The sequence below is a fragment of the Coenobita brevimanus genome, chromosome 94 (genome assembly GCF_032717465.1).
Source record: "Coenobita brevimanus isolate Jiangsu-jjx chromosome 94, ASM3271746v2, whole genome shotgun sequence".
Taxonomy (NCBI): domain Eukaryota; kingdom Metazoa; phylum Arthropoda; class Malacostraca; order Decapoda; family Coenobitidae; genus Coenobita; species Coenobita brevimanus.
Window position 1 is genome coordinate 23618056 of NC_137047.1, and position 13069 is coordinate 23631124.

At 40.5% G+C, this 13069-nt stretch overlaps 1 protein-coding gene across 1 annotated transcript in view; it reads right to left on the reverse strand.

Moving 5' to 3' along the window:
- LOC145412858 (ras GTPase-activating-like protein IQGAP1) overlaps positions 1-13069 on the reverse strand; it is a 124389-nt gene that overhangs the window by 50408 nt on the left and 60912 nt on the right. The window contains exon 12 of the mRNA XM_080282658.1: positions 9264-9490. Within this exon, the coding sequence (XP_080138784.1) occupies positions 9264-9490 (227 nt within the window). The remainder of the gene's footprint in view (positions 1-9263; positions 9491-13069) is intronic.

The following is a 13069-nucleotide window of genomic DNA, read 5'->3' on the forward strand; positions in this document are numbered from 1 at the left end:
AGGGGCAAATCAGTTATCACTGTACCTACACTCTCAAGAAAAATTCCTAAAGGGTGGGCAAAATCCTGAAATGGGTAAAAAGTGTTTTGTTTTTCTCATGGAATGAATGGTTATTGTGGGCTCGTGGCCTTTGGTTCCTCTTTCCTTGAGGGGGGAAAAAAAAAAAAAAAAATCCCACAGTATGCGAGTTCCGAGTAAGCGATCCCCCTTGTACGCGAGGACCAAAATTTTTTTTATAAAAGTGTAATTTTTATTAGTACGCGAATTGAACTCCTTGTAAGCGAGATAGGCAGCGATGAGTGGCCCAAATCCGGGGTTATCCCGAGTAAACGACACTGTCCCCCCAAGAAGTGATTACAAGTAAAGGTGAGCAGCCATATTCTTGTTGGTTTAGTTAAGCCATATCCTTGTTGATTTACCTATTAAAGCCATAATCTTGTTGGTTTACTTTATCTTAGGTACGGTAATATGTCTTAGACAGTTTCCCTGTACTGTGTAGTACAACATTTAGGTCTGAAAGGCGTCTCAAGGGTTGCCCATGAAGGGGGGTGCCGCCCATATGTAATTTTTCCCATAAGTTCATGTATCCACAGTACGCAAATTCCTAGTACGCGACGTCCTCTGCCGCCCATATAGGCGCGTACTAGGGGGATGTACTGTATTACAAAAGAGGAGCTAAAAATAAAGACTTGAATAAATGAAAAATAGCTCAATGTGCCAATTACTCAAGTCTTCAAAATCATGTACAGACAACCCCAGTTATTCGTAGGTTCCCATATTAACGGATTTTTCCGGGAAATTATTTTAAAAATTCACAGGATGATACTTCTTGCTTTTCTCACAACATCAGCTGTTCTCAGAGGCTCGTAAGTGATTTTTTTGCATGTTTTCCATGAGAAATGCTGTCCTATACAGTTAACTGTGCTGTACAGCACAGGGCATCAGCACTCAGTATTTCACACCACAAATCTCCCACTCTTTTCTCACAATGAGAGCTTGCTTGTGATTGGCTCCTAGAGTAGCATCCCTTATTAACTGCCTAGGTGTCTTCTTTCTCCCTATCTACTTGGCTGTTCAAAGAGGGGACCCAATCATATGCTACTGGGCTCATTCTTATTTCATCTCATGGGTTGTGTATCCCAATTGTGTTTTGCATGTTATTACGGCTTTATTAATCAAATCCATTCTTTATCCCTGTGAAAATTGGGTCCTAAGCAGGCTGCTCAGGGCTCATCCTGCTGTGCAGTACAGAATGTTCATCATTCATCATACATCATGTACTGCACAGCAAACTCTCATTGTCATCATCACACGGATGAGTACAGTGTACTGTACGCAGAAAGGCTTGTGTATCATCCTGTACTGTCTTTTAGGAAGTATTAGTGTGCCATAAAATGCATTTACATGTCTCATAGTGGGTCTGTAGGTAATGGGAATACAGTTGTTAAAACACTGAAACCAGTGATTTTTGCAGAAGGTACAGATTATTCATGGATTTCACCCATTTGCAGGGAGGTTCGGTACGTAGTCGCTGCAAGTAGCAGGGGCTGACTGTTTACATAGGAGCAAATAAGAACAATAAAATAAGCATGCATTACTCTCATATACGAAAGCTATTTGGCATCCTAAAATGCAAGTACAGGTAATGAAATTAAGATATCCAATCAAAAGTTAAACTATGGTTAGTACAGTGTAGAAGACATTTCAGGTCGGAGTAAATTTATGGCCAGAATAAATAAAGGTTGTGCTTCATTCACATGAAACTATAGGAATGCAATTCTGATTGAGAAAATGGCCGGTAGAAAATGCAGCAAATGAATAAAACCTTAAATATTTGAGAATACAGGAAAATAGAATCTTATGAAACACAGAAAACAATAAAGTTGGGTAAGATAAATGCTAACAAAAAATGAAGAGCTTGCAGAAGCTAATTGATTACTACTGTATTATAATCATAATCATCTGAGCTGAATCCTAACATTTAGGGTGAAGGTGATCAGTCTTTTCCAAAGGCAGCATTATATGGGCAATAAACCCCAACTATCCCATGGATGTAAATTCTTATGGGCCATATCCTGCTGGTGTGCATTAACATACTATACCAACAGTCAACTACTTGTTCACATATTCGCAGATTTTTCTGAGAAGTCATAAGTTACATAATTTATCCTACCTTCTTATAATCACACCAGTTAAAAACTTATTCATTATTACACTTTTTTATACAGTAGTTCAGTATGCATTTGTGATATTTTATGCTGTTTTCAGGTCCCAGAAATGGCTTTGAAGCTCTTTGTGCACACTGCCATGGGAGTCTGTGGCAGTCATCAGCAACAAAATTTCCATAAATTCTTATAACCATACCCTTTAACAACTTCTTTATTATTAAAGTACTGTATACAGTAGAACAGTATATGTTTGTGATGTTTTAAGATGGTTTCAGGGCCCTAAACTGAGTTTTTGGGACTTACAGGGGTAATCTGATACTGTATGGGCATTTTCTGGGGGTGTCCAAAATTCGCTGATCCCCCCCCCCATTCACGGGGGTCTGTATCCCCTAACCCCCACGAATATGGGGGAGACAAGTATTATTATTATTGAAAACATGGTGGTGGCAGGCCCAGAAACAAGTGGGTACTTACAAAAGAGAGGAAACTATCAACAGTGTGCCCAAGGAAATGGGCAACAGAATCCTTCTATTATTACTATTAGGTGGCAACACCCATCACTGACTCACTCAACTTACTGTAGTGTGCCTTATGGTCTCTACAATAAGTGTCAAGCCAAATGGTTTCCTGTACCCAGGAAGCCATTTACTATGCTGGGTGGTAACCATGTAACTGGGGTTTCTGGCTGTGTTAAGTGTCCCCCAGATACCCCTACCAAAATCACCAAATTATGGCAAAACATTTCGGAGAGTCTTGGAGAGCCCAATACCCGCCCAGGGCCCCAGCCAAATGGGCAGATTCACAAGGCCATGTGGACTGTGAGAGGTGTGAATGAGGAGAGCAAGAGAGTGGAAATGGTGCATGTGTTAAAGAGTGCAAGATATCCTGTGATGACTTTGTGTGAAACAAAGATGAATGGGTGTGAAGTGGAGTAGTGGGAGCAGAGCTCATGCTAACTGCCGATGCTTGCGAGCCATTTGGCTCCTAAGGCTTCAGATTTATGAGCCAAATAAATTTTTAGTAGCCAAACTGACTATGAGTCGAAATATTTTACGAGCAATAAATATATTTATTTACACATTGTGATGCTTAGAATCATAAAATGAGGTTTCAAACATTCACTGTGGTGATAAGGAAAGAGTAATCGATCACGACGTGTTTTGTTCATTTAAGTAAGATTTATTTTTAGTTTACTCCTCGCCAAAGTGGATGTATTTTCTCCTCGCCAAGAAGCGACTTGCATGTAAAATATGTTCGCCAAAGGGAAAAAATACTCACATTTGCGAGCTGTGGCTCGCCAAACATGAGCCCTGGGGAGGGTGTATAGTGTGTAAGGTCGGGCATGAATGGGCAAGGAAGATGCAAGGAAGGAGTTGCTTTGTTGTTGAATGAAGCGTGGCAGAGTCGAATGAGAGATTACAAATATGTCAGCTTGAGATGTATGTAAGTCAATTTCAAGTACGAGAAGGAAAAAGTGGCAGTGATTGTAGCGTATGCTCCGTGTGATAACAGGAACAAGACACAGCAAGACAGGTTTTGGGATAAGCTGGATGAAGCAGTGGGAGAAATGCCCAGGAGTTATAAAGTGATTGTAATGGGCGACATGAATGGGAGAGTAGGCACTGGGCCGGTGAATGACATCCATCCATCATCCAATCCTATGTTGTCCGATGACGAGCATACAAACCCGGGGATGGGCAAGTTGGTCCTGACATTTAGGATGAGAGCGACCAGCCTCACTCCTGGGTGGCACTATGAGGGCAGTAAACCCCAACTACCCCTTGGATATAAACTTACACAGGCTCAATCTGACTGGAGTACTGTACTTTAATTACCCACCAAACCACTGGGTGCCATAATTTGGTTACATGGTTACCTCTCAGTGTAGTAAATGGTTTCCTGGTATACAGGAAACCATTTGGCTTGTCACTCAGTGTAAAGTCACCCATAGGCAGATGGAAGAGGAAAGATGAAGAAAAGAAAGAAAGAAGTGGGAGTGTAAAGTCATCCATGGGCAGAAGAAAGAGGAAAGAATGAAGGAAAGAAACACAGAAGAGGAAGGATGGATGAGAGGAAAGAGCAGACACCCAAAGCAGCACTACATCGAGTGAGTGGATGGTGAGTGCGGAATGGGTAATAATGGACTACCAAGAGAGAATGATAATGGCAAGTGACTGAAGAACGTGTATCAAGAAAGAGGGCTGTGCATTTGTATTTCTTATTTCAAACACAAAGATGCACATAAAACTGCATGACATAGAGGGCATGGAGATCGTGTTCAAAGGAGCCGGACTGATTACGTGCTTGTAGAGAAATCAATGCTGGGTAGTGCTGCTGATACCTGGGCAGTGAGAGGACGATGTGGAGGTTTGTCAGATCATATAATTGTGGTATGCAAGATCAAGCTGAGAGGAGTGAAGTGGAACAAGAGAGTGAGGAGCTGTCAGGGTGAGAGACTGAAAGTCGAGAAGCTGAGGATCAAACAAATGGCAGATGAATACGGGGCCAAAGTATGGATGGGGTTAAAAGCAGTGAATTGGAATGAAATGGATCTGGACAGCTTGTGGAATGTATATAGGGACTGCTCTGTTAGGAATGCTAAAGCAGTATGTGGTGTGGCAAGAGCAACAACAAAGAAGAAAGGTATGGCATGGTGGGATGAAGATGTTATCAGAGTAGTAGAGGAAAAGAGGAAGAAGTGGCTAGTGTGGATAAGGATCGGTGGTTCAGCTGAAATAAGATCTGAATATACTGAGAGCAAGAAACATGTAAAGAGACTAGTGAAGAGGAAAATAGGTAAATGATGATGTAGGAAGAAAAATGAATGCAAATTACTCTGAAAACAGGAAGTTATTCTGGAAAGAGATGCAGAAATGTGGATGTGACAGTGGAAAGAAATGTGAAAGCATGAAGGATGTAAGTGGTAGATTATTAACCCAAGGGGATGAAGTAAGGACCCGATGGAATGAATATTTTGAAAGTCTGACGAATGGGAATGGAGAGAGCAAAGCGACTGTTAATATCACTGGTTTTGGAGGTGTACTGAGAAAGAATGCAGTGCCAGGATACATGACACTCGCAAAGGTGAAGAATGCTGTGATGCGGCTGAAAAATGGGAAAGCACCTGGAGTTGATGAGGTGTAAGCAGGGATGATTAAGTGTAGTGGAGAGAGTGGTATGAAGTGATTTTTGGAGATGTAAGAAGGCATGGATGAGAGAAAATGAGCCAGCAGAGTGGAAAAGGCAGTGACTGTACCCTTAAACAAAAATAAATATGAGCGAAATGAGTGGAAGAATTATCATGGCATAAGTCTAATGAGTGTTGTAGGGAAGAACTATTATAGAGGAAGTAAGACAGATGTCAGAAGTCCTAGTGAGTGATGAACAGGGTGGCTTAAGGAGTGGCAGAGGATGTGTGGATCAAATATTTGCAGAGACAGACAGAGGAGAAGGTATGTGAGATGAACTAGAAGGTGTTTATGGCATTTATGGATCTGGAAAATGCATAAAACAAAGTTGACAGAGAAGGATTGTGGAAGGTTTTGCGCATGTACAGTGTAGACGGTCAGCTGCTAGGTGATGTCAGGAGTTTTCATGATGGTAGGAAGGTATGAGTATGGGTAAATGGGCATCTAAGTGAATGTTTCACGAATGGTGTGGGCGAGCAACGAGGTTGTGTGATGTCCCCATGGTTGTTCAATATATATATATATATATATATATATATATATATATATATATATATATATATATATATATATATATATATATATATATATATATATATATATATATATATATATATGAATGAAGTGATGAGAGAAGTAAAAACACAAGTAATGGAGAGAGGGATGGCACTGGTAATGAATGGAAAATTTAAATTTGTTGTATGCGGATGATGCAGTAATATCTGCAAATACTGGACGAGAGCTTGATGGACTAGTGTAGATGTCTGTGAGCGTCATGCCTTGAGAGTAAATGTAGAAAAGAGTAAAGTGATGGTAATAGAGAGAGAAGGTGGTTCCCTGTGTGATGTTACAGTGAATGGGGAGAGACTGGAATTGGTGAGAGAGTTCAAATACCTGAGTACAGTGATAAAAAGGGGAGGATAATGTGCAAAGGAAGTGGAGAGTAAGGTCACACAGGGGAGGAAAGTGGATGGTGCTATGAAGGCCTTGATAAGAAACAAAGGCTTGAATGTTGCAGCTGTGTGAGGCTTACATGAAGGAGTGTTAGTGCCAGTTTTAACATACGAATGCGAGACCACAGTGTGGCATGAAAATGAAAAGTCACGAGTAAGAGCAGTGGAGATGGGACTGCTGACGAACGCATGTGGGGTACTGAAAGTGGATAGGATACGGAATAATGTGATTTGTGAAAGATGCAGAGTGAGGAGGTCTGTGGACACCAGAATCGAAGAGAGTGTACTGAAATGGTTTGGTCATGCTGAGAGAATGGATGACAACAGAGTGGTGAAAAAGTATATCTGAGCAAATCTGAAGGAGGGAGGAGGCAAGGTAGGCAAAGAAGAAGCAGGAGGAATATGGTGGATGAGTGTGTGTGAGGAAGAGAGGTATAGTTGGTGAGGCTAAGGGACTGACGAGAGACCAAGCTGGCTGGATGAAGTTTATGTGAAGAAGTGCATTACCAGGGATTTGGCACACCTTTTAACGTGGCAACGTTCAGACTGGCTCTATCAGATAGGTATAAATGAAGCTACAGAATGTGGTGAAATTTTTTAACCTATCTGATGGAGCCAGGATTTCGAGGGCTTGAATGGTGAGTGAATGGAAATGTGGCCCAATGAATTGGGCAAACTTTGGCTGTCTGGATGTTGTTACTCCTCACTCTGCGCTAGGGTGGGAAAGGAGGTCCAGATGATGATGATGATTTGTTTCATTTTTTTTTATAATGACTTCATCATCCTTGCATGCACTGGCCTTGGTCACCTAATGGCAGCTCTCTGAAGTGCTCGATCTCAAACAGTTCCTTATTCCTGATGACACAGTTTATGATCTCATTCTAAGTCTTTTTCAGTCTGCCTCCAGCAACTCCACCCTCAATGTTCATATGTCTCACCTGAATACAGGCATGTGCCATCCTTCCTCTCAACTCTTCTTTTGCAATCCTAACCCCCTATGCCTGTCATTCATGGACATACTACAAAGCCATCTGATCATTCTCATCTCTGTATGTTTGAGCCTATGAATATCCTCATTACCATACAGCATTGCATTCCTAATGCATGCCACATACAAGATCCACTTAGCACAAAAGGGAGACCCCTCTCAATGTCAGGAGAGGCAACAATAAACACTATTATTATTATCATTACTATCCATACCATGATGATGGGTACGACCCAGAAAAAAGTAATTACAAAATAGGGAGAACAATCAACAGTGTCTGTGAAATAAGCCACAAAATCATTACTGTATCATTCTTGAACCTTCTGCCTGTGGCAAATTTCTCTGAGCTGCATAAAACTCTCCGTATTAAGTTGAAGTACTGTACAAAGGTCTTCAATCTTGGTCAAAATATTTACTGTTGTGATTTACAGCTCAAGAGCATAAGAAAATTATCTGCTATCAGCTACAATAAAATGCAAAGTAGGTACTTCACAGCCAAAGGACTAAAATCAGGGCTCCTCATCACATGCAAAAACATCAACACATATACTGTTTGCTTTTTATGTGCTTCAGATTTACCTACCTCGTTCTCTCAATTATTTGGGAAAAAAATATAGTGGTAGTGCAACCTGTCATGTGCAATTTCCAAAATACATAAATACCAGTGACAGGAAAAAGTATCATAAAACAATTACTGTAAAGAGGATCGAAGACATACTTGGAATGATGTAAGGAGAAAGCAGATATGTATGTATGGTAATTATAGATAGGGATGCAGAGACATCTCAAAAGTGGAGAGTAATGTGTAGAGATGTACTGATACCAAAATTCTGACCAATACCAATACCACAAAATTGGACCGATACCAATACTACTACCAATACCGATACCAGTGCACTGGAGACCAATCTATTAGGCTGTTCCCCATACTCATGCAACTTTCTTTTTTTCAAGCTTGTCATTAAACTACTACGCACCATGTACTCAAAATAATATGATACTTAATAACTGGATATTACCAATAATATATTTTTCATCCCTATAAAACATCCAAATCCTATTTAACAAAATAACTTCCAGTGAGTGATATGCTACGCACTAAATTCCTTTTAAATATCGGTAGTATTGGCAGAAAATCAGCCAATATCGATTCCGATACTCTAAAAATGGGCCGATACCACCGATACCGATACGTCGGAACATTTCTAGTAATGTGGCAACATATTGCTCACAGACAACAAGAAGGTTGAAATCACTGTTGGGGTATAGACAATAAAGGTAAGTCAAGAGGTAGAATTCAGATCTGTAATAAAAACAAATTACAAAATGCATCAACAAATGAATGGTGTGCCATCATCCCAGCTTTTCCCACTTAAGGATGGGGTGAGGTTCACCCAGAGAGCAAGAACAAACCTGACAGAAAGAGAACTATGCATGGTGTAATGGCAGAAAATAGGCCTCTATTACATCAAAGCTTATTTTTCTTCCATGTGAAGGTGGCATCCCAAAGGATGTGACATTGGCTGATATACCATGCTCTGTGGAGAGGGAGGATACTTCTCATCCAGCGACTGGTCTGAGGCACAGGGTGTCCATGTATTCCACCATAAAGCATGGAAAATGGAACTGCCTCCAGGATTCTATCAAAAGTATGTAAATATATATAGTACAGTATATATATACATACATGTATGTATGTGTGCTTGTAAGTGTATGTACAATAACAGGTTTCAACAACAAATATAATGTGCTACATTTATTTGTAAGGGATAAGGGTTGGATTATGATGACGATGACGATGATCATGATCATGGTGATGTCATCAAACACAAGAGGCAATCCCATAAAACACATGTCTGCTTTCAAATTTTTTGGATTATCCTCAGGAACAAACAAGCCTTTTCATCCATCTAGCTGTCCCATATACTGGCAAAGATATAGCTCCCTTCTTCTTACACTAACTCACCTGATTTCTTCCTCCAGAGCGGTCTTGAAGAGCTTTAGCAAAAGGTAGTTATCCCGATCATTGGCACCGTAGTTATGCAAAGTGAAGATAACATTCTCAATGAACTTTGTGGTTTTGCCTGGTGGGAGGGCAAAGATGAGAGTGGCTAGGTAGCGAGGCTGGGTCTGTAGCAGGTAGAACAGATGCTGGTAGCCAAGAAGCTTCTCACGAGATTCCTTCTTCAGAGCCTTCAAGAGGAGCGATATAAAATTAGTCAACTACTATACTGTACTGAATTTGGAAAATGTGATACTGATGCAAGTTTATGAAAAAATTATTTAAACATACTTAGAACAATACAGTAAAACCTTGATTTAACGGCACCATAGGGGGCCCTGAGCATGCCAAAAAAATGAAATTCCGTTAGATTGGGGCTTACACCTATCAATACCCCCGGAACTCATGCTAACACATTTTAACACATTTTTACGAATATAAACATGTGCAGACATACAAAATCAATAAAAAAAATTTATATTTAGAACAAAAGAAAGCAGGTAGGTGTGGGGTTGTACTGTAGTAAAGTACTGTACAGTAATCCAGGTAAGTACAGTACAGTAAACCAGGTAAGTTAGTTGGCAAGTTGGAGTAGAATAGATGGCACTACATAAATAAGTTCATTAAGTTCTTAAATGTAACCTTACATGCTAATTTTCACTTTGGGGTCAGGCTAGGCAGGAGGAAGACTGGGTGAGCATAAACATACCCAGTTGGCGGGAAACTGCAAACAGACGATAGAGATGCACGAAGCGACCGCCACTTTGGGGGATTTAAAAAAATTTTTTTGCATAAATATTCCTCGGGAGATTTGTGCCGTTAGTTTGGGGTTGCCGTTAGAATGAATGCCATTAAATCGAGGTTTTACTGTATAAGGAATACATAAACTGCAGTACCACAGACTATAAAACATGCTTGGGGCAATTCATTTCATTCTTCATAGAGAAAGACGGTTTAGAGCTCTCCATCCCACTCCTTTTAACTGCCTTGTACAGTTGGCCTAAGAAGTGACGGCGGAGTATCCAGAAGTTTTTGGTCAGTGATAGTGCACATCATCATCATCATCCAGACCTCCTTTCCCACCCAAGGGCAGGGTGAGAAGTAGCAATGTCCAGACAGCACAAACTAGCCCAATCCAAATAGGCCACACTTCCATTCACTCATCATTCTAGCCCCCGGAATCCTGGCTCCACTGGATATGCCAAAAAAAACATTCACCAATATTCTTCAGCTTCACACAAACATATCTGGTTGAGTCAATCCGGATGCTGCCATGCTCACAACGGGTGCCAAAATCCCTGATCATGCATTTCTCCTCACAACATTCATCCAGCCAGCTCGATCTCTTGTCAGTTCCCTAGCCTCACCAACTTCCAAACCTCTCTACCTCAAACACTCATCCACCATATCTCTCCACCTTCTTCTTGGCCTACCTCGCCTCATCCCTCCTTCAAATTCGCTCAGGTAAACCTTTTTCACCACTCTATTGTTATCCATTCTATCCACATGACCATACCATCTAAGGAACTCTCTTCAATTCTGGTGTCCACCGACTTCCTCACTCCACATCTTTCATGAATCACATTATTTCGTATCCTATCCACCCTCTGCACTCCACATACATTCCTTAACAGTTACATCTCCACTGTTCTTATTCTTGACTTTTCATTTTCATGCCACACCATAGTCTCACACCTATAAGTTAGAGTTGGCACTAACACTCCCTTATGTAAGCCTCGTGCAGCTGCAACACTCAAGTCTCTGTTTCTTATCAAGGCCTTCATTGCATCAGCTACTTTTCCTCCTTGTGTCACTCTACTTTCATCTTCTTTTGCACATTTTCCTCTCTTTTCTATCACTGTACCCAAGTACTTGAACTCTCTCACCAATTCCAGTCTCTCTCCATTCACTGTGACATCACACTGGGAGTCACCTTCTCTCTCAATAACCATCACTTTACTCTTCTCTACATTTACTGTCAAGGCACAACGCTCACAGACATCAGCAAAACTCTGCACTAACCTACCAAGTTCCTGTCTGGTACTTGCAAGCAGTATTGCATCATCAGCATACAACAACTTTGAGATATTCCATCCATCACCATTCATGACCAACGCCATCCCTCTCTCCATTACTTGTGTTTTCACTTCTCTCATCAACCCATCCATATATATATTGAACAACCATGGAGACATCACACAACCTTGTCGCAAGCCCACACCGATTGTGAACCATTCACTTAGATGCCCATTAATCCTAACACATGCTTCGCTACCATCATTAAAACTCTTGACAGTACATAGCAGCTTACCATGTACACCATACATGTGCAAACTTTCCACAATCCCTCTCTGTCTACTTTGTCGTATGCTTTTTCCAGATCCATGAATGCCATAAACACCTTATGGTCCTTCTCACAAGCCTTCTCTGCTATCTGTCTCACTGCAAATACTTGATCCACAAATCCTCTGCCACTCCTAAAGCCACCCTGTTCATCACTCACTAGGACTTCTCTCTCTCTTACTTTCTCTATAATACTTCTTCCATATACCTTCCCTACCACACTCAATAAATTTATGCCACGATAATTCTTGCACTCACTTTGCTCACCTTTATTATTGTACAGGGGTACAATCACAGCCTTTTTCCACTCTGCAGGCACAGTTACACTCATCCATGCCTTTTTACATATCTCCAACAAGCACTTCATTCCACTCTCTCCACTATACTTAAGCATCCCTACATACACCTCATCAACCCCAGCTGCTTTCCCATTTTTCAGCCATTTCACAGGCCATAGTGCACATACTCTTCCTTATATCTCTACAAGGTGAAACCTAATACGTAAAATTGTTACAAAAAACAATAAAGCAATGCCAAAGTACCTGCATATTTCAAAATTGTAGGACGCAGTTAGTTAGTTACGATAATAGGAAATCCTAAATGGAACTAATTGAAAATTCACAACTAACGCTCAGGGACAGTCAGGAATAATTTGTGGAGTTCAAATCTGGCATGGCAACACACAATAATCTTTTAGTAGCGTATGACTGAACAAAAGGGCACTTCAATAAACAAACTTAGTAATTATCATTTATAAAATAATTCCCGTTACAATACTAGGGAATAATTTAGTCATTTACTTCCGTTTCCAATGTCTCCATGGACGACGCCAGAAAGCGGGAAGGTGGCATAAGCCAGGAAGCTAAAAATGTTTCAATCAAAACGCACGAAAGGAGATAACATTTACTCAAAGACATGTAGCCTTTACACTGCTTTGGCCAGTTTTCCATTAAGAAAAATCTCTGGATTATTTAATATAAGCCAGAGGGCTATCGGTGAAAGAAGTATAAAAGAACCTCGAAATTTGCACTGAGTCGGAGCTCCTTGGAGAATGCTAACTTCTGTCATAGTCTGATATCCTCAGTGCATAATCGATTAGCAAGAGTAATAAAATGCCAAAATTCATAAATAAATCATTGAGTTCAAAACTTCCAAATCAGCATTTTCTGTTCAACAGGACATTACAGTTTATTTAAAAAGACAGACATTAAGATTAAAAGATGGAGTAAAAAGTGCGTGCTTCTGCATTGCTAGAGTATATAAACTCATGTTTTGGTCCTGTTTATTACCTAATGTAAGAGAAAAAGGCAGACTTTGGTCCTGTTTATTGCCTAGTTTAAGAGAAAAAGGCAGACTCAGTCATACCTCCATACAACTAAAAATAATTTTGCATCAATTGGGAATAAAGTCGCTAATTATAATTGTTA